The sequence below is a fragment of the Diaphorina citri genome, unplaced genomic scaffold, assembly GCF_000475195.1.
Source record: "Diaphorina citri unplaced genomic scaffold, Diaci psyllid genome assembly version 1.1 scaffold123, whole genome shotgun sequence".
NCBI lineage: Eukaryota > Metazoa > Arthropoda > Insecta > Hemiptera > Psyllidae > Diaphorina > Diaphorina citri.
This window is the reverse complement of record NW_007377560.1, coordinates 614,494-635,388: the sequence shown is the minus strand read 5'-3', so window position 1 is coordinate 635,388 and position 20,895 is coordinate 614,494. Positions and strand designations below refer to the sequence as shown.

The window sequence follows — 20,895 nt, the reverse complement described above, 5'->3', positions numbered from 1 at the left end:
AGTATGGCAGATGGAGGCCGGGGTCAATCCTCCTCATTCATCACTCAGTTCAATCGGGAAATGTTCATCGGGGATCAAGCCCCATCCACCTCATCATTTGGGCTACAGATGGTACCAGTATGGCAGACGGAGGACGGGGTCAATCCTCCTCATTCATCACTCAGTTCAATCGGGAAATGTTCATCGGGGATCAAGCCCCATCCACCTCATCATTTGAACCATCCAGTATCAAGTCTGAATTATACACAGGGGCAGTAGAGGAAGCGGGAACCAGTGGTCTGTATGATAATACCAACGAGTACTTTGAAGATAACGTGGAGCAACTGTCTACAGGTAAAAGAAAATAAATAAAACTTGAACCAAATCATAAATAAAATCTTTGTGGTAAAGTGGAGAGCTTCTTTACAACTTTTGTGGATATCACAGCATTACTCCTTCATTATTCATTCTCATTCACCATCAATCTTTTTACACTTTTACATACACACCTTTTACACGACTCGATAAAGGTAGCTAGGTAGCTACTCAATTGTCCTCACGAGGCTGAGTGTTACACTTTTACATACACACCTTTTACTCGACTCGATAAAGGTATGTAGCTAGGTAGCTACTCAATTGTCCTCACGAGGCTGAGTGCACCCGGAACTCCAAGCACAAAGCCGAAAAAACTTCGTCCCCGCCGGAAATCGAACCCCTGTAAACGCTAGGTCGCAGGGCGGGTTCGATTCCCGCCTCGCCGGGTCGAATTTTATCCGCCTCACACGTTTCGACTGTCTGAGCGTGAGTGACCGGCATAACACTTGTCTCATTGTGATTACAGAAACCATTCAAGCTCGTATGGATGCTCTGGATCAAGAGATCAGTGATCTGGAGAATAAACGTCGTCAGCAAGAATTAGAACTGATGAACATTGAGAATCAAACATTGAGACAGAGATTCCAAAGTGTACTTGATAATCTAAACATGGAACTTATGGAGAAAGATCAAGAGGTAAGTGGCAAACTAAACAAAACTTACTTACTTACTTTCCGTGTCCGGAAACAAACTTGAACATCAGATCTTGAATTTCCAGAAATTGGCAACGTGGATGGTGGATGGCTTTTTGGTTTGCTTGCATGAGGTCTTCTTGTGTGCAAGGTTCATCCACTTCCAGTTGGCTGCAGTTTAAGAGGTGGTTATGGTTTTGTATTTCCCCGCAGTCGCATTTATTGTCTTCTTCTTGAGCGTATCCCCATCTGACGAGATTCTCCCTGCATCTAGATACTCCGGTTCTGAGTCTGTTGAGTGATCTCCATGTTGTAAAGGGGAGATCAAAACCAGTGGCTGGGTTCTCTTTCAGGTCAAGTGGAGGGTCTGGTTGAAGTGATTCCTTCCACAGTTGTTCTTTTCTTTCCTGAGGTGAGCATAGGAGTGGGTTGGTGGTATGCAGGAAACTTTTTCTTGATCGAAGCCTTTTGTTTCCAGGAGTTTGGTTGAACATCAGATGGCGGCGATCATTCAACTGTTTGATTCTTTCTGTTTCGGCTGCAACAGTTCTTCTTATGCGTGGCGGTGCAATACCTAAGATGGGGTAGATTTTGACCAGTGGTGTGGGTTGCATGCATCCACTAACTATGCGTCCAGCTTCGTTTAAGGCAATGTCGACCTCTTTAGCATGGGACGAGTTTTTCCATGCGGGTGCTGCATACTCAGCGGCTGAAAAGCTGAGTGCAAGTGCGGAAGTTCTAAGCACATGTGGTTTTGCTCCCCAGGAGGTGTTCGTTAGTTTCTTCATGACCTCTTTAGCATGGGACGAGTTTTTCCATGCGGGTGCTGCATGCTCAGCGGCTGAAAACCTGAGTTCAAGTGCGGAAGTTCTAACCACATATGGTTTTGCTCCCCAGGAGGTGTTCGTTAGTTTCTTCACTAGGTTGTTTCTGGAAGTTACTTTGAGTTTAGTTTGCTGGCAGTGAGTGTTCGGTCTAAGGTCACACGTAGGTATCTAAACAAAAAAACACATTTAAAATTTTCCGTTTCTCTTGAGAGGACTTAACAAAAACTCGAATCAATACTGGAGATTATAGATATCAACATAATTATTTTTGAACTAATTCTGAATATTCTGTATTAAAAAAGACATTTTACCCCAAAAAGGTCCTAAATAGGGCTGGCCTTTCTTATACCAACATGCTGTCATTTATTTTTTACTGTCCTCAGGTAAATAACCCTTATTTATTTAGCTTAGAAAAATTATCTTTAACCATGCTCGTACTTTTTCTCCTTTTCAGTATCAAAAGTTGGCAACCATGTTGGATACACCACCAGACTGTTAGTTCCAAGGTTGTTGATTCGGTTTCCAGGTTGGGAATAAAAAGTATCATTCGGTAAGGACTTACAGCCCATTTACACAGGACAAAACGATTTTTTTTTTTTTTTCATGTGGTCTCGAGGCGTATATAAATGAGTTAGTGTGTTCACATTGTCAACGAAGAAAGTTGTAACTTTGGGCGAAGAGAAATTCGTGCAGTGTGAACAGGGAGTTATAAGTACCTACCTACTGCTGAATCAAGAAATTAAGAGACCATTTATTTACTTTAAAGCAGATTAAGACTCAGTTTCCAGAGACAAAATCTGATCTTGAAATCTACCGGGACGTTTTTTTTTTTTACCGTTTCCGGAAAACGACTGTAGTGTGAACGCTCTCATTTAAAATGTATTGCGTGTCAGAAAAAAAAACCGGGCCAGAAAAAAAAAAACGGCCCAGAAAAAAATCTGATAGTACGCAGTGTGAACGAGCTCTAAGAGGGATGCAATAGTAGATTGGAAGGGAGGGTTGGGTCGAAAAGAGTTTACAATGAGTAAAAAAAGAAGAAAATTACCTAAAGAAGAGATCGTTCTGCATTACAAGCAAATGGCAAAAGCCTTGGGTATTAGTTTATTGAAATGTACAAGTGTAACAACAGTATAAAAAGTTTTTATTATTATTTTGTAATGTTGAGAGTTGAGTACTTAGATAACTTTTGCAAAGTTTAGATAGTAAAATGCAAAGTTTGTTGTATGGAATGGAGTTGGGACAATAATTGTGACTTTGTGTAGGTGACAGTGAAGCAGTACATGTGAAGTGGGAACTAGTCATGGAGGAGGATGACAAGTCCAAAGCTTCTTCACATAATGTCAAGGAGGAGCCACTGGTCCATAGAGTTGAAAACAATACACATATCAAACCAGACCTAGGTAAGTGTCAAGTTACTCGTAGTAACTAGTTAAGCAATAAATTAGACCTCTTGCACATTGCAATCCTAGTTGCACTACTTTAGAAGCATGGGGTCTTGCAATGCTGGTGCTGCCTGAAAACCCAAAGATATAAAAATGATACAGACATCTTGGGCTGGTATCACACTGCACACATAGACACGCAACTGTGAGTAGCTTGTAGTCGTTCATAGGTTTGGTTTTGCTACTAAATAGGGAGATTTCGCATCGAATCCTGATCCCCATAACGCAACCCATGTTGGCGCCATCTTGTTTACATCATGTTTTTAGATTTAGAGTCACATCAACATGAAAGCTTTCATTAGATGTTAGTTTGAACTGAGTAAATATATTATCGAGCTTTGTGAGTAGGCGTTTGAGTGTGGCAGTCTTGTCTTGTAGACACCAGGCTATGCTGGCATGGAAGTTGGGTTCCTGGAATGATAGAAAACAGTTCATTTGAAATTAATTCGTGTCTTATGGGGCTACTTGGACCAATAAAGTTCCCGATGGAAATCATACTAATCTCGGGACGAGCCCCAGGATTAGTCTAATTTCCAGTTATTTACTCCAAAGTCCAAACTAGTACAAAGTTCTTGTACAAATCATTCCGAATCCCGTGTTCACTCGGCAACTCGGGACTCGCTTCATGAGCGTGATTTTTACTGGGGTTTTTTTTTATGCGGAAGGGAGAGATTTTTAATAGTAAACGCACCAGTACCCAGCACCTTAAGAGACTTTTGCTATTCAAAATGCTGTGGACTTCCTAATATCCGTCCGATTCTTATGAAATTAGATTTTATAGTCTATAATGCTATATAGTCTATATATATACATTCTTTGCTCCTCTTTCAAAGAGGACTTTGTTCCCCTTTGGATTAATAAAAAGGCAGCTTCGTCGGCATTAAATATTCTACTGAGGTCGTTTTGAACATCAAGGGGGTTGTTAATTTTTCAGATAATCCTCAATTTCTACAAACCAGGACTTAATATTGTCCTCAGTCAGAGACGCTCTTGACAATGTTAGATTTTGGGGGATTCTGAGGCTCAGTTCAGGATGGCGCTTTAAGAAGCATTCAAACCATTTCCTTTCCCTCGTCCTTTTTTCTTCATTTCTTTGTCTGACAGCAGTTTTTTATGGGCCAATCGATCTACACGTACAGTTCCTACTACATATATTGATCGTTTTGTAAGGAACTGGAAAAGTTGATAAGAACTAAAGTAATTATCAAAGTATAATCCAACATTTACACAAAGTCTATCTAAAAGGTGCATCACTACACCTCATGATACTCCACAGTATAAATATTCTGGTTCAATCTCAGTTGTTGCTCCTTGATAGATGATAAAATCATAGATAAGCCCACTTTGGCCAGCTAGAACAAAGATTTTTACTCTCCACTTCTTAGGTTTATTTTTTACATATTATTTTATCAGTTTTATATTTAGGGAACCTTTGAAGGGCACCATTTGTTCATCAACGCAAAAGCTAGTCTCTAATTCCAGTTCAAGACATCTTTTTCTTATTGCATCATACAAATGTCTGACTTTTCACAATCTGTCAGTGTTACCGTCTTCTCTTCCAGTAACATCAACTAAATGCAGAGTTTGTCTGAGTTTATAAAATCTTCTTTGATTCATATTTTCACTAACAATTGGAACTTCAGAACTAGGGTTCCAGTACATGTCAGTACGAGGCAATTTCATATTTCCCATGACAATAGCTTCACCTGATTGGATAAAAGAAAAAGGATGAGATATAGAAGAGATAAGCAAACATTTAAGTTATTTGAGTTGGGTAGCTCGGTCTCGAATATTATCCAACTCGGCCGGGCCTAGAGGTATTCTCTTGAGATGGCCTACCAGTTCCGATTCCTGATGGGCCAGCTTCACCTGGTTTCTCCATCTTGGACCCTGACAACAACCAAGTGAAAGTTTGGTTAGTAGTCCATGGCACTTTGGTGTTCACAGGTAACTGAGTTGAAGTGTGGTTAGTAGTTCATGGCACTTTGGTGTTCACAGGTAACTGAGTTGAAGTGTGGTTAGTAGTTATGGAATTTTGATGTACACAGGTGGGTAAAAGATAGACGACGGGGAAAATCGATAGCTGTCGCCGGGACATATGTATGGGTGGGGGGCGAATAACTTCCGTATGTGAAAAGTATCTGCATTACGTATTGCTACGTATTAGAAGCTGGAGATTCGTATCTAAAATATGGAATACGGAGTTTACATGAGACTCAATAAACCTTCACTTCAGCATGGAATTTTGATGTACACAGGTGGGGAAAAGATAGACGACGGGGAAAATCGATAGCTGTCGCCGGGACATATGTATGGGTGGGGGGCGAATAACTTTCGTATGTGAAAAGTATCTGCATCACGTATTGCTACGTATTAGAAGCTGGAGATTCGTATCTAAAATATGGAATACGGAGTTTACATGAGACTCAATAAACCTTCACTTCAGGTGAATTTTAGACAATTGTTAGGATTCTGTACAAAGAAGGATCCTTGCTTCAGAAATGCATTAGAGGTCCACAAACCAAAATTAGGTACCAAGAAAAAATAGCATATTATGATAAATCTTCATTTTAGACAATACATCTTATGAGGAAAGTAGGGAACTTGCCCAAAATGGTCTCTTTATTTCTTGATCTAGAGTTGAGTGTATTTTCCAGTGTACATTGAGTAAATACATTGGAAAAAGGTAAATAAATTAGAGCCAAGGTCCAAGGTGTTACTTGTAAAAATACATTTCATTTCACCCACACTATATTTCTGTGCATGTAAATAAGATTTGTAATAAAATGACAAAAGAATAATTATTTTTACCCTGCAATCAGTATGGTTTTTTATAAATATATATAGCAACAGATCAATGTATTACTTGGAATCAAGCAATAACAATCTTTTTATATATTTAACTGATCATCTCATGCCCTGATGACCTAGATTCATTTGTATACAGACAACTGAGACTGAGATTCTGGATCACACCAGCATCCCAATTTTCCAAGCCATCCCAATGTTTCAAGTTTCAAGTGAGAGGAAATGAGTAGAATTTATTCCCAGTTTTCATATGAATGTGGGTCACAACATGAAAGCTTTCATCAGATGTTAGTTTGAACTGAGTAAATATATTATCGAGTTTTGTGAGTAGGGGTTTGAGTGTGGCAGTCTTGTCTTGTAGACACCAGGCTATGCTGGCATGGAAGTTGGGTTCCTGGAATGATAGAAAACAGTTCATTTGGTCATAAAGTTAAAATGAAATGTCCAAGTGTATAACAAAAATGTTCAACATTTTAATTTAAAGGAAATTCACTCAATTTATTTTGGGCTCAATTGGACTTTTTAGGTCCTACAGGACCCTCTTAAAAAAAAAAAAATATTTATTCTTAGCTCCCAAATGGAAATTTCTTCAACACCTAAAGGACTATGGGATCCTTTTGAATGAGGTCTACAGTTCATCAAACCACATAGATTTTCCTAAGCATTACTTCCTCACCTCATAATAAGTAGGGAGCTTGAATTCCTGAGCAGATTTGTCCACAGCTTGCACAATGCTTGTCAATGATGTTTTACATGAGTTTGCACCGAGGGCTATGAAACTTCTGGTCTTCTCCTCATTGCAGAATATTTCTATTGAATTGAACTTGATTGTCAGCCTGGAAATCAATAGACAAAATTAAAAAGAATTTGTGGTTTTAAGTTTTTTTTTTTTAAGTACCTAGGTAGATTTTTTTCAATAGTATGTAATAAAAAAGAAAAGATGACCAACTGTTACCTACCTGTTCAAATGTCTCAAATTGTTGAGTCTTCTCCTCATTGCAGAATATTTCTATTGAATTGAACTTGATTGTCAGCCTGGAAATCAATAGACAAAATTTAAAAGAAATTGTGATTTTAAGTTTTTTTTTTTAATTACCTAGGTAGATTTTTTTCAATAGTATGTAATAAAAAAGAAAAGATGACCAACTGTTACCTACCTGTTCAAATGTCTCAAATTGTTGCCAAGTGTCTCAACCAGGGTATCTATCCAATGATACGGTATAACCAATGTCTTACTCAAACTCAGATGTGGTTCTGGGATGACTTCCACTGAGATACCAACACTATTCAATTCCTCCTTCAACATAGCATACAACCTTGCCAGGTTCGTCTGCAACGGAATATACACCAAGGTAGCCCAGCTATTTCTCTGATGGGGAAAGCTTCGTATTCTACCACCATGTTCATTTGGATTATCCATCACTTGATTAGGGGCTTGGAATCTCTCCAGAAGTTCATTTGGCAGGGGTAACTACTTTTCTCTGTGTACCTACGCATTATTGCGGATTGAGGATGTTTTTTGTAATTCATTGATGACTAAATTTGGTGGTTTATTGAAGTACATTTTTTAGAACAGGGCCGATTGGACTAACAATATTGTTCAAAGGACATTGATAATTGTTTGGAAAACTTTGTTTAGGGGTAACTTTTGTTTGGGTGTTTTTTGGTGTTGACTACCAGTTGAAAGTTGTGCAGAGGTTTGATGGTTGGATGTATCACAGTCATTATCACTATCAGAACTAGAGGAGTAATCTAAGAGTAAATTTAAGCTATTCACAGAAGAACCCGTCATTTTAAAGCAATCTATAATAACAAAATAAAGAGGTACAGAACTTTACTACTTTCAAAAAGAAAGTAGAGAAACCCTTTTACCCTTTTCGGCCTTTTCCAGTTTTCCTTTATCAACAACCAACAACGAACAACCAACAACATTCAACTTGCATGAAATTTGAATTTCCCGCGCATTATCACAAAGAGGTTTCGTAGTTTGTTTACATTTTTTAATCAATCAGGGTGTGTTTATGAACAGGGCTGAGATGAGCTCGGACGACGTGAGATAGCTGTCCCGGCGGCAATTTTTAAAATTCATTTTATATTTATTTTTGTTTGCTTTGTAATTTGCTTGTTTTTAATAGCTAATATAAATGAAAAGTATAATATAAACGTGCAAACTAAAGATAAAAAGTAAAAAATGAATTCAGATTGTACAAGTTGCGGAAAAAAAAACAAAAATTCGAATTTCCCGCCAACTTTACACACAAAAAGGCCGACGATGGCCTATCTCAGCCCTGTACATAAACACAGCCTGAAGCTTGCCAATGTCAACCAGTCAATGTCATACAGACTGCTATCCACAAAAGCAAATGAAGTACACATTCCTTTAGTGTGGAAGAGTAACGCCAAAGAATGCGTAATATTTACTACCTATACCTATACCTATATATTTGTAATATTTTATTATTTTATAAGATGTTTATTACCTTCTTGTCATACATATACATATATCTATATCAATTATTGTTACAAATAAATAAAACATAAAAAACATATAAAACAAATCATTAGATACCTAGATCCGGTGGGGTAGGTAATAGGTATCTTTTTTTGTCGAGCGTTATTGCTAAGTATTTTAAAATCATTTTACTAACAGATAAAACCTATGGTCATCTATTCCATTTTTTCGCTAACACATTCACTCTGGCTGTATGGTCGAGGCTTAGTGCCAAACCAATGCCAAAAAAAAAACTAATTTAGCCAGCCTAGTTAGCTTGGAAAGTAGGCCGTCTGACTAGTAAGCGCTAGGTTGCAGGCGCACCCCCCCCCCCCCCCCCCCTAGAAAATTTCAAAAAGTATGCAACCTTGAAGGGGCAACACAAAATTTTCAAAAATTTCGCCTGCGGCGCTGAAATTTTTAATTTTTTTGAGACTGGATTTCTCAAGATTGTACAGACCAAAATTTTCAAAAATTTCGCCTGCGGCGCTAAAAATTTTATTTCTGGTGAGACTGGATTCCTCAAGATTGTAGACCGAAATTTTTAAAAAATTTGCCTGCGGCGTTCAACTAGGTATAATTAGGATAAGAAATGTATAGAAAAAGATCTAAGTCTTAGGTGCGTCAAAAATTAACTCATGACAAGCATGAGGCACATATGTATCTACTTACTTTTTGAAAAATTTCGCCTGCGGCGCTGGAAATTTGAAGTTCGATCAGACTGCTTATCTGAAACGTTGTATCCATTCGCCTGCTGCCTGCTGCGCAATTTATTTCGGATGCAAATTGGTAATTCAAAAACCAAGGTCAGAAAGAAAAAGATTGAGGAATTATTGCCCCTTTCCCTTAAACCGCGGCTGCCCTACCTATAGAAACTACCTATAGAAACACTACAGAGCTCTCGTAGATCAAGTACGAGTACGTAACACCTGGAAAAACCTACGAGATGCATTAATAAAATTTCGTATACCTAGGCAAAAGTAGAAAAATGTACCTATTTATATCATGTACCTACATAGGTAAGTGCGTTGTTACCTAGTCTAGTCGTCATTCACTTATCTCAGACTGATGACGATTCTTAGATTTCTTAGTGTAGGTACCACACTTGACGTATGACGTCGGTCTACGTCAGGGTTCGATTCCAACAAAGAGGTTGTTATGAACCAGATAAGTCATAGTAACGAGGTAGGTATGCGTATGAAACTATATGAACAATATTTTTATGAATGCTTTTGACGGTAACTCGTATTCCTGTTCCTGCTTTATAAATAAATAAATCTATATTACCTACCTATAGAAATTTCAATTGTGTTAAGCATAAATGCTTGTCACAAATGTCGTTCCCTGCTTAATGCACTACGCCAAATTTTATGGCTTGACTTGGACTCGAACCACCAACCTCCAGATCCGAAGTCCACCGCGCTAACCACTACACACCACTGAGTTTGGTTATTACCTACCTATAGGTATTCTATTAGAGATAGGTAAAGATTTGTCTACCTCTAGAATAGGCACCTATACCTAGGTACTATATTGGAAATTTTTCAATTAGTTAGTGAACCTACAATACCTATGTATCTACGGCAGAATACGCATTTCCGACTCTTTTTACCTACTTTAATCTTTTTTAGGTACTATTTGTAGTTTATGAAAACAACAATATGTACTTACAAACAAACATCATTGTTTTCCCCGATTTTATAGTCAGATTGACATATTTTTCATTTTTCCTTATTCAAGTTGATTTACAGAGTTAATTGTGTTTGTGTAGTTGGTGTGGAGAGGTTTGAAAATTATTCGTAGGTTCTTAAAGTCAAAGTTAATACTTGGTTCACCTTTTGTTTTGTACAAGACATTTCAGTTTCAAAGCCAGAAAGTTGGCTGTTCCATTGAATGGTGGTTCTACTCATCAGGCAATGAATTCAGTCAACAACCAATGGAAACTCCTTAACCAACTCAAAGAATATCTAGCAAAAACTTCTCCAGTCCAGAGCTCGAGTCTTAACAAAGCATCGAGTGAGAAGCATGCTATATTTGAACTCAGCAAGGAATGGATTAGTCTGCTGCAGAAATACACGCCTGCATAAGTCTTAACAAAGCATCAAGTGAGAAGCATGCTATATTTGAACTCAGCAAGGAATGGATTAGTCTGCTGCAGAAATACACGCCTGCATCCATGTTTGGAATACATTTCCAAAACTTGACATTGGATAGTCAAGACAGTACAAAGAAAACAGTGCAAGGTCCAAAAACTGCACGACTTACTCCAAATAATGTCAAGAAAGTAATCAAGACTACTCCATTACCACACACAGTGGAAGAAGTACACCCTGATAAAATTCAGCAGTGGCAATCATCTCAGACAGGAGTATCAAAGGTTAGTTTCTAGTGTGCAGACTTTTTGAGAGAGAGAAAAAAAATGTATGTGAAACACACCTTATTCATCAGACAGTCCTAGTTGGTTTCCTATTTCATTTAATTTTTATTCTTTTAGATCACAACCACATAGGTACCTACAACCTGCAAGGTTGCTTAACTTTAGTAATCTTTTGGAAACTTCAACAATTATAGCCCGTGTCTGGAAAATAATGAAACCCAAACTTTATGTCTTTCATCTTCAGATGAGCATCCTATCAGCAACATGCCACATTCTGTCTTCCATAGCCAATGCTCAGACTGTACCAGCTAAGTTGAAGCGTACTGATCATATTGCTAGCAATCAGCAATAAAATGACTAGTTTTATTCATACTGGCAATTCCCGGAATACCAAAGCGTCTAAGCGTCCAAAGCTAAATTGAGGCATCAAGTAGACCTGTTGATATTACGGTGGTATGTATGGAAATAGCGTGTATGGTGTGATGTTTTCAGCAATCTTGTTTTGATGATACATTTCATGCAAACTATCCACGCGTGGTATTAATTTAATCGGATGATGTTTGTATGAATAATGCAGTCAACAAATATACAATAGTTTTCAATGCAACTAATATGTTACCATGTGACCCATTAGATAAATATGTACAGTTGTACACAGGTACCTAATGCAAATTAGTATATACCTACATCAGTCAATATGAATAAATATTCTGTTTTTGTATCTATGTATGAGTTACAAAACAAGTTTACAGCAACAGTCTTGAATGATTCATTTTCATCGTAAACCGCGGATGGCGCGTGTCAGGTTAGGTGGAAGAGAGTACATGACGCTACACACTTAATCAGATATGGACCTACAATAGTTTTCAATGCAACTGTTACCATGTGACCCATTAGATAAATATGTCCATAGGTAATGCAAATTAGTACATCAGTCAATATGAATAAATATTCTGTTTTTGTATCTATGAAAACAAGTTTACAGCAACACTCTTGATGTCTGATGATTCATTTTCATCGTAAACCGCGGATGGCGCGTGTCAGGTTAGGTGGAAGAGAGTACATGACGCTACACAGTTAATCAGATATGGGTAAACACCCTAGCCTAGACTCAAACACTATATTCATCAGATAAACATGTTGTGAGATAAGAAAAGTGGCGTGATCCGCTGTTTTGTGTTTTGACAAAAACTATACGCGAAATTTGTTTTGATTGTCAATGAGAATAGAGTCATGGAGTTTACAGAAAACAGCAGCACTTCCAAACTTGTGGGTCTGGGATAATAATCGTTAAATCGTGTCTTGTAAATGATCACTATAGGTAGGTACATATCTGTTTCTAGCAGGAAGATATGGCTAATGTCATGGTATAGGTATGTTAGGTATATAGGTATACATTATCTTTTTTGGTCGATTCCATTAGAAACAATCATATAATACGTATATACTACAGTGGATGAGCCAAATTGCCCATGTCATATTAGCTACACAAGAGTAGGTAAATGTAATTTCTAGTGGATGTGTCAAATTTCCCATTTCCCACAACCACATAGGTACCTACAACCTACAAGGTTGCTTAAATTGTAGTGATCTTTTGGAAACTTCAACAATTATGGCCCATGTCTGGAAAATAATGAAACCCAAACTTTATGTCTTTCATTTTCAGATGAGCATCCTATCAGCAACATGCCACATTCTGTCTTCCATAGCCAATGCTCAGACTGTACCAGCTAAGTTGAAGCGTACTGAGGAGCTTGTAGATCACATTACTCGGTATCCGAGTGCTAGGATCTATGCCGTGAAGGAGGGAGGAGTGAAGATTCTTCTCCGGACATAGGGATTCTAGGGGTTTAAAAACTTTAAATCTTCCATGTCATTGTGAACTATTTTCTATTATGAATAATCGATGTTTCAAATTTCTCATAATCATAATAAACGAATAAACTATTCCTATAGCCACTATACTCATTACTCACTATAGTATATACGTGGTACCTGTAGTGGATGTATCAAAACTACCATCATGGGTTTGTTTCAAGAGGTTGAGAATCACTTGTCAAACAATTATTCGTGCATTTACTGATATTTATTGTGCTGTGATTGATAATAATAATTATTATAGTGGGACACATTTGGGAGAGGTTGTTTACTCCTAGACAGACTTACATATTTTATAATATAATACATACTACCTATACTTACCTAAGTGTTTACTAACCTACCTATAATACTTTTTTCTCTGTGTACCTACGCATTATTGCGGATTGAGGATGTTTTTTGTAATTCATTGATGACTAAATTTGGTGCTTTATTGAAGTACATTTTTTAGAACAGGGCCGATTGGACTAACAATATTGTTCAAAGGACATTGATAATTGTTTGGAAAACTTTGTTTGTGGCATGTCTGCCGCGACGAAAATAACCAAAATTCTGTGTAGTACCTACCTAGGTATCTCGCAACTTATTTAACGACACCATCACGAGTTACCAGTATCAAACACACAATACAGAATCTACGCAGAAGTTTTGATTCTCATATTATACCGACACGGTTTTTATAATGTTTCCTGTTTCTCGAATTCCTACCATCTACATTATGTAGGTACTACTACGTTCCTCCACAACTCAAGATATTGTACAAGTTCATTGGCATTGATTCAACTCTTTAGCATCACTATCACTGTCCAAGAGACTGAGAGGTTGAAAGGGTCTGGGTTCCATTCTTTACTGGGTTTCTGGCGTATACCAATGCGTAGTATTAGGAAAAAAGTACCTATCCATTGGTATGTGCAAACCCGTTTTTCACGAACTCCCGAAAAAAGTAAGTATGTCCTCTAATCAAAGCCGTTTTGTCGTCTGATACCTAGCTGATAGGATTAGGAATTCTGGTCAGCAACTTGGTACCTACATACCTACCTGAGTCGTGAGTCCTGGTAAGATAGGTACCTATACCTATAGGATTAGGATAGGATCCACACACAACCGCAACTGTGTATTAGAAAATAAAAAAGTAAAAATATTATTTACCATCATGAACTCCAACTAAAATAATTATATGAACGCAATATTCAATAAATGAATGAGTAGGTATTGCGAGGTCACAACCAACGGCCCTGAGATTGGAATAGAGAATCCCCATTCGTAGTAAACAAATGTGTTATTGTTTACGTCGCGAATTTTCTGATTTTCTCTCGTGACGTTGTGGAGGTGTGTTGTAGCTGCGCAAAGCCCGAGTATAAAAGCAATTCAAATTAACGGTCCAACTTTCAGAGAGAATTTTGACCGCATCAAAATTACAACTTAAATAAAAAGTTCGCCTAAAACAATTTAATAATTAAATTACACTTTGAAATAAAAGTGAAAGTGACATTAATAAATTGATGATAAAAATTAACAATAAAAAGAGTGATAATATATTTTATCAGCTTTACAATTTAAAACATTTTTAGGCTTTTGCCTGGCTGTGAGTTTTTACATAAGCGTATACACATTTGATCTCAATTTTTTCAAAGTTCAAACTAGATATTTTGAGACAGAAGCAAAATTAAAAAAGTGAATTAACTAAATTTCCAGATCAAAAATCTTATAGGTAACTATTTTGCCTATACTGTGATAGTTTGTGCGTAACTCAAAATAATACCTAATCATCAATACCTTTTACTGTTTTTGATTCTAAAAAGTTCAAATGTTCTTTTCCTATTGAAAAATGCCTACAAGGTGTGCTTGTGCAATTTATAAACTAACTTTTGATATTGTTCTTTGTTTTGTTGGATACATCATCCTTTATTTGATGTACGTGATCGTCGCATTCGTCGCAAGAGCTGTGAAAACTCTATAAGAACATTACCTATTGAAATCAGCAATTGAACAGTGGACTTATTCCGTTTTTGACCGGACTATAGTTTAATTTCAATTTTTTTCGCGCGCTTTTCAAAAGTTTAACGGTTCCTGCATATATAAAAAAATCACTTTAAGTAGGTACCTACCAAAGTATCAAGTAACTATTTAATTTATTAGGTACCTGCCTAATTAAGAATTTTTAATTAAGTGAGAAAAGAAAGAGGAAGAGGGTTTATAAGTACAATCTAGTCTAGTGCAATAAGGAATGGCATGCAGCAAAACTATTTCAAAATGTGTTCAATGCGGATGTATGAGTCAACCAAGCAGGTAAGACTACCTATCAGTCTAATAGAAATAGAGCTGTGAAAACTCTATAAGAACATTACCTATTGAAATCAGCAATTGAACAGTGGACTTATTCCGTTTTTGACCGGACTATAGTTTAATTTCAATTTTTTTCGCGCGCTTTTCAAAAGTTTAACGGTTCCTGCATATATAAAAAAATCACTTTAAGTAGGTACCTACCAAAGTATCAAGTAACTATTTAATTTATTAGGTATCTGCCTAATTAAGAATTTTTAATTAAGTGAGAAAAGAAAGAGGAAGAGGGTTTATAAGTACAATCTAGTCTAGTGCAATAAGGAATGGCATGCAGCAAAACTATTTCAAAATGTGTTCAATGCGGATGTATGAGTCAACCAAGCAGGTAAGACTACCTATCAGTCTAATAGAAATTACAATAATTAAAAGTATAGTGGAAAAGTTGGGTAAAACATGACTAAACTTATACAAATTTCAATGTGAAAACGAAAAACTTGAAAGTAGATCGATACTATTCGCGGTACCTACAATTCTCCCAAATTTTTTGATTTTCGATTCGTGGATCCGCCACTGAAAATTACAAAGAGGTTTCGTTCATACGATACAGATTTTTCAAACAGCTGATTTTTGTTTACAAACATTCTTATCAGATTTTTTTGCAAATTTGCAAAAACGGAAACGGCTGCAACAACAAAACAAATTGATAGAAAATATTAATTAAATTTTAATAAAAGTTCAATAAATTTAAAATTAAATTGTGAACCTCTTTGACCCCGTTTAGTGATAGTGGATTTTTCATAGTCACGTTTGCAACATTAGTACAACAACATCGCCTCATAAGGTGAAAGGACATTGTAAGTAAGAACTTGGATAGTTACCCAACTGTAATGCTGATAGGTACCTAGTTCAATGAACTATCAAAGCAGCACTCACTGTTTAGGGGCCCTCTTGGGGACCTTGTGGGGCACATTACCCTTTTTTTAACATAATTGCCAAATTTAAACTGGTTTACCGTTATCTAGTTATAGAAGAACAAAGAGATGAACTAAAAGAAAGATTGTAGAGTTGATACATGAGAATCTTTTCACAATATTCTCCGTAATATTGTGCACAACATTGTGAAATTCACCTTCTTGTTTTAATGTTGAGATCATACATTGTTATCTCAATTCAATGCCAAATATTCATTACCTACTCAAAGTATTATTGGAGGTAGAGGGAGATATACAAGCTAGCATGTGTTATGCTGCTTTGTGTACTTACACTATTCATCATTGGTAGCTAGGTTGTTATAGCCACACCAACACTAGTCAACTAGTTATAAATAACGAAAATAATTGTCTGTTTGTCGTCAGGTCGAACTCTGGATGAGGCCCTACAGTTATACATGACGCTAAGTACAGATCTATTCACCCAGAACAAACTATCAGGTTATACCAGTATGTTACTACGCCATGCTTACTACGATACGGATAAGTTTGAGACGTTCCTACGAGAATACATCGGAGAGACACCCATGATTCAGACCAACAGACAGAGGAAATGTCCTAAAGTGAGTAGAAATAAAATAAATAGCTACTCAGTTATCCTCATGAGGCTGAGTGAACTCCGAACTCTCAGCACAGGGAAAGGTCATCACGGGATTGAAAAAACTTGGATCGTACCGGGAAAGGTTTGAATGCTAGAGGTTCAGGGTTTGATTTCCGGCGGTGTTGAAGTTTTTTGGCTCTGTACTTACTTGGAGTTCGGGGTGCACTCAGCCTCGTGAGGACAATCGACAGCATTAGAAGAACCTTCAAAAGTAAGAGACCTACTAGATTTTCGCATTTGGAAAGTATATTAAGAAATTTATTGTTTTCTAATGCAATGGAATTGATCATTAGATTATTTACCTACAATATGATTGCTGGCTTCCACGACAATGCAAGTAAAGCTTCCGGAGTCAAAATATTAAGAAAATAATCACCTGTGATTTGATTCTCCACAGCTCTCAGTTGTCTCCACGGTAGTAAATCATGACAAGGTATGGCCGTACGTGTTTCGTAACTATTGCATTCCGTACGAACGCAAATCCCAATACATGGGAGATCATAAGTACGCTATGTGGCAAGCAGTGAGGGCATCATCGGCTGCACCTTCCATATTTGACGAGTTTCATCTAGATGGACTTGTTCATCAGGTAAGTGAACCAAGTTGTTGTTGTTATTTACAAATGTCGGAACATTGACCATTTTCCTAAGCGCGTCCCAATATTTTTCTACCCTGGCACATGGTACCTACTGCTGGCTTCCAAGGCTTGTGATACCTATTTTATTTAGCTAAGTGAGGATTTTACAAAACAGTCTAATTAACTTGTAGGGTAGAGCATCTGCCTTGTAAGTGCCAGGTCGCGGGGCATTCCCGTCCGGGGGGGATTTTATCCTAAACAGGTAAGTTTCGTTCTCAGAACGGCTGGCTTTCTCCTATCCTGTCCTCCTTCTGTCTTCGATTACGGGACGATAAGACCTTAGCAGTTACAGTTCCTTTTTGGCGTTTGTTCGGAACAATTTATTATGCCTACCTACTTAACTGTCTTTTTGCATTTTCTAATCGTTCTTAGAATGTACTTACTGAAGCTTGTAAAATGCTCTGCGTTTGTTTAATGTTCCTACGTTTCTCCCATTAGGACGGAGGTATGACAGTGAACAATCCAGCTGCTGTAGCTATTCATGAAGCTACACTCCTATGGCCAGGGGCTCCCTTACAATGCATCGTATCATGTGGTACCGGGCGTACTCTGCCTAAACTAAACGCCACACCTTACAGTCATGATACTCAGAGTGCTAGTGATAGTGCTCAGACAGCAGGATCATCATTGTGGCATAAGATGGTCAAGATACTAGAGAGTGCTACAGACACTGAGGGTGAGTATAAGATTTTTTTTTTCGTTTTCTTTCAAGTGGCAGGTAGGGTTTTCCTGGAGGAGCTCTTCTACCCAACCACTGATTTTTCTTTCACTGTGAACCTTTAAGATATTTCACTAGGGAGGTCTCGTTTTTGGTTAAGGAGATAGATGGAAGATTTCGAGGTTTTCAGGTAAAATAATGATTGGCTCTTGGTGCATAAGGCCCAAAATTATTCACCAAATAAAATGAAAGACGTGCGTTCTAATCGGGCCTTTGGTAGTTTCATGGGAACTCTTTTTCTGAGTGATCTCTTCAGTTTCCCGAATTTTACTCTGCTGAATTTAGTGTTCATAATTTTCACTGCACCACTAGTTTAACCCATTCTCATCTCATCTCCCCCCCCAGGTGTTCACACATGTCTATCGGATCTACTACCCCAGGGTGTCTACTACCGGTTTAACCCTTACCTGTCCGAGGTTCCAGATCTAGATGAGACTCGCCCGGAGAAGTTAGCTCAGCTTCGTCTAGACACGGATATCTACATCAGGAAGAACGAGGCCAAGTTCCAAGCGGCCACACAGTGTTTGTTACGAGAGAAAAGTCTGGTGGCCAAGATGAGTGACTATGTGACGCGGAGAGCGTATGTATGGAATGCTCATCTGTAACCTAGAACCCTCTTGACACTGTACTGTAAGGGTTAAGTCTTCTGACCTAAAACTCTTTTGAAGAGGTTTCATCGAGGGAACTGTAACTGCTAAGGTCTTATCATCCCAAATCGGAAGAGAGAAGGAAGACAGGATAGGAGAAAACCAGCCGTTCTTAGAACGAACCTTATCTGTTTAGGATAAAGTTAGTATTATTTCCATGTTCCTGAAATAAACTATTTTTTTCGAATAAGGCGCTTTAACATGTTAATAAATGTTGTTCGCGCTGCAAACTAAGCTTTATTTAGTTCGGTGTTCTATTAATTTTTCATTATAGCAGTGGTACACTTATTTTCTAGCTTTACCTGGTTTTGTTTTACAATAGTGATACCATTTTATTTACTTTACTCCGGACAAGGGAGAGTCATACAGACGAGGCACTACATCAAGTTATACGAGAAGCATTGGCCATACTCGGCTATAGTGAACCTTTGCCTGGGAGGGGTATTAGAATTCTATCCATAGATGGTGGAGGTATTAGGTAAGGGACATCTATCTGGGAATTTGCCAAGGTAGCATTTTTAGAGGCTCTTCTAATCTCGATACTTTCTAAAATGTTAAGTTTTTTACCACCCTCGCAAAAATGTAGGTACTCAGTGCCTGATTGATTAAATGAATGGTTTTCATTGACAAGATGTTGAGCAAAGTTGGACCTAAAGATGTCCAATTATAATAACACTTTAATAAAGGACTTCTTCACAAATTAGTAAGGGGAGGTAACGAATTCACTCCCGTGAGTAAGTATAGCGTTTTCCAAGTATAATTAGTGCTTTTGTATAGACTTTTGACTGTCAGCTCAGACCAAGATGTCCTATTATAATAACACTTTAATAAAGGACTTCTTCACAAATTAGTAAGGGGAGGTAACGAATTCACTCCCGTGAGTAAGCATAGCGTTTTCATAAATCAAGGCTCTTGCCTGGTAAACAGAAGGTCATGGTTCAACCCTTTTGTATAGACTTTTGACTGTCAGCTCAGAACAAGATGTCCCATTATAATAACACTTTAATAAAGGACTTCTTCACAAATTAGTAAGGGGAGGTAACGAATTCACTCCCGTGGGTAAGTATAGCGTTTTCATAAATCAAGGCTCTTGTCTGGTACGAGTAAACAGGAGGTCATGGTTCAACCCCAAACGAAGCATGGAATTTGAGATATATATTTTTTTGAGTGGGTACCTATACCTACTAAAAGTTCATGTTGTCTTGAATATACCGTCTTTGCTTTTCAGGTTTTTCTAGTTAACATTCAAGCTGACATTTTTTTTTTTTTTTTTAATGTCTTCCAATTCATAAATCGAGGCTCTTGCCTGGTAAACAGGAGGTCATGGTTCAACCCCAAACGAAGCATGGAATTTGAGATTTATATTTTTATGAATGGGTACCTACTAAAAGTTCATGTTGTCTTGAATATACCGTCTTTGTTTTTCAGGTTTTTCTAGTTCAAGCTTGATAAGGAGAACCAAAAAGGCAGATATATTTTGCAGAACTTCAAAGAATTATTACAGTCCTGGTAAACAGGAGGTCATGGTTCAACCCCAAACGAAGCATGGAATTTGAGATATATATTTTTATGAGTGGGTACCTACTAAAAGTTCATGTTGTCTTGAAGATACCGTCTTTGTTTTTCAGGTTTTTCTAGTTAACATTCAAGCTGGCATTTTTCTTTAAAAAAAATAAATAAAAATAAAACACTTGTCTTCCAACTTGAACTTGTTTAGTGAACCAATAAAATACATTATACCCTATTAAAAAGTTAGAACTTTCAAGGGTATACACAACACTTGGTAAAACAAATTAAAATCAATAGGGGGAATGAAAAACAGATCTGAACTACCTAGATTGAATAATCACGACTAAATAACACTCAGCAGATGGATTTTCACTTGAAATTTTTTTCTTAAAATAAAATAAAATATAAAATTTCTAATATTAAAAAGTTAGAACTTTCAAGGGTATACACAACACTTGGTAAAACAAATTAAAATCAATAGGGGGAATGAAAAACAGATCGCTTTTTTTGTTTTACAATATTATTTTATTCGCTACCATACCGGGTTTCGCCAGTTACGACATCTTCAGCAGATCGCTTTTTTTTGTTTTACTAATATTGTAAACAAAAAAATCTGTCCAAAAGCGGTCAAAATACCGCCAAGCGCAGCAACCATCTCAACCAATCGTTTTGTGTTGCATCCTTGTCACATTTGTGAACTGT

At 37.3% G+C, this 20,895-nt stretch overlaps 4 protein-coding genes and 1 long non-coding RNA gene across 6 annotated transcripts; 3 read left to right on the top strand and 2 right to left on the bottom strand.

Moving 5' to 3' along the window:
* Window positions 1-106: 106 nt before the first annotated feature.
* LOC103524881 lies at window positions 107-2,849 on the top strand. Its single transcript, XM_026820165.1, has 3 exons — window positions 107-333; window positions 821-990; window positions 2,268-2,849. The coding sequence occupies exons 1-3, from the start codon at window positions 120-122 to the stop codon at window positions 2,310-2,312; spliced, it is 429 nt and encodes a 142-aa protein (XP_026675966.1). The 5' UTR covers window positions 107-119; the 3' UTR covers window positions 2,313-2,849.
* A 2,719-nt stretch (window positions 2,850-5,568) lies between these two features.
* Window positions 5,569-9,267, bottom strand: LOC103524880 (U6 snRNA phosphodiesterase-like; the record flags this gene model as incomplete). The annotated part of the gene is made up of 5 exons (XM_026820131.1): window positions 5,569-6,457; window positions 6,740-6,899; window positions 7,221-7,534; window positions 7,709-7,802; window positions 9,227-9,267. Coding segments are annotated over 5 exons (795 nt in total), but the record flags the coding sequence as incomplete, so codon positions are not given.
* Window positions 9,268-10,268: 1,001 nt separating this feature from the next.
* LOC103524878 lies at window positions 10,269-19,171 on the top strand. 2 transcript variants are annotated; one of them, XM_026820146.1, is made up of 5 exons: window positions 10,269-10,602; window positions 10,692-10,931; window positions 11,176-11,236; window positions 12,659-12,764; window positions 19,037-19,171. In XM_026820146.1, the coding sequence occupies exons 1-5, from the start codon at window positions 10,471-10,473 to the stop codon at window positions 19,164-19,166; spliced, it is 669 nt and encodes a 222-aa protein (XP_026675947.1). In that variant the 5' UTR covers window positions 10,269-10,470; the 3' UTR covers window positions 19,167-19,171. The 2 variants fall into 2 exon arrangements, with proteins under 2 accessions (XP_026675947.1, XP_026675946.1); XM_026820145.1 differs by having other exon boundaries at window positions 11,176-11,244; window positions 12,667-12,764.
* Window positions 14,981-15,750, bottom strand: LOC113465553. The gene is made up of 2 exons (XR_003390222.1): window positions 15,488-15,750; window positions 14,981-15,108 (listed from the first exon to the last, which is right to left on the bottom strand). It is a non-coding gene; the product is annotated as an uncharacterized LOC113465553 (long non-coding RNA).
* Window positions 16,415-18,961, top strand: LOC103524831 (calcium-independent phospholipase A2-gamma-like). Its single transcript, XM_008489865.3, has 4 exons — window positions 16,415-16,644; window positions 17,080-17,271; window positions 17,758-17,995; window positions 18,383-18,961. Exons 1-4 carry the CDS (start codon window positions 16,480-16,482, stop codon window positions 18,640-18,642), a joined length of 855 nt encoding a protein of 284 aa, XP_008488087.1. The 5' UTR covers window positions 16,415-16,479; the 3' UTR covers window positions 18,643-18,961.
* Window positions 19,172-20,895: the final 1,724 nt, after the last annotated feature.

Excerpts from the sequence above, each read along its gene's own strand:
- LOC103524881 (XM_026820165.1), top strand. The coding sequence starts at position 120 with ATGGCAGACGGAGGACGGGGTCAATCCTCCTCATTCATCACTCAGTTC. Across the intron at positions 334-820 it reads CGTGGAGCAACTGTCTACAG|AAACCATTCAAGCTCGTATG; the intron begins GTAAAAGAAAAT and ends TTGTGATTACAG. Across the intron at positions 991-2,267 it reads TTATGGAGAAAGATCAAGAG|TATCAAAAGTTGGCAACCAT; the intron begins GTAAGTGGCAAA and ends TCTCCTTTTCAG.
- LOC103524831 (XM_008489865.3), top strand. The coding sequence starts at position 16,480 with ATGACGCTAAGTACAGATCTATTCACCCAGAACAAACTATCAGGTTAT. Across the intron at positions 16,645-17,079 it reads GACAGAGGAAATGTCCTAAA|CTCTCAGTTGTCTCCACGGT; the intron begins GTGAGTAGAAAT and ends GATTCTCCACAG. Across the intron at positions 17,272-17,757 it reads TAGATGGACTTGTTCATCAG|GACGGAGGTATGACAGTGAA; the intron begins GTAAGTGAACCA and ends TTCTCCCATTAG.
- LOC103524878 (XM_026820146.1), top strand. The coding sequence starts at position 10,471 with ATGAATTCAGTCAACAACCAATGGAAACTCCTTAACCAACTCAAAGAA. Across the intron at positions 10,603-10,691 it reads CTATATTTGAACTCAGCAAG|GAATGGATTAGTCTGCTGCA; the intron begins GAATGGATTAGT and ends GAACTCAGCAAG. Across the intron at positions 11,237-12,658 it reads AGCCAATGCTCAGACTGTAC|CAGCTAAGTTGAAGCGTACT; the intron begins CAGCTAAGTTGA and ends CTCAGACTGTAC.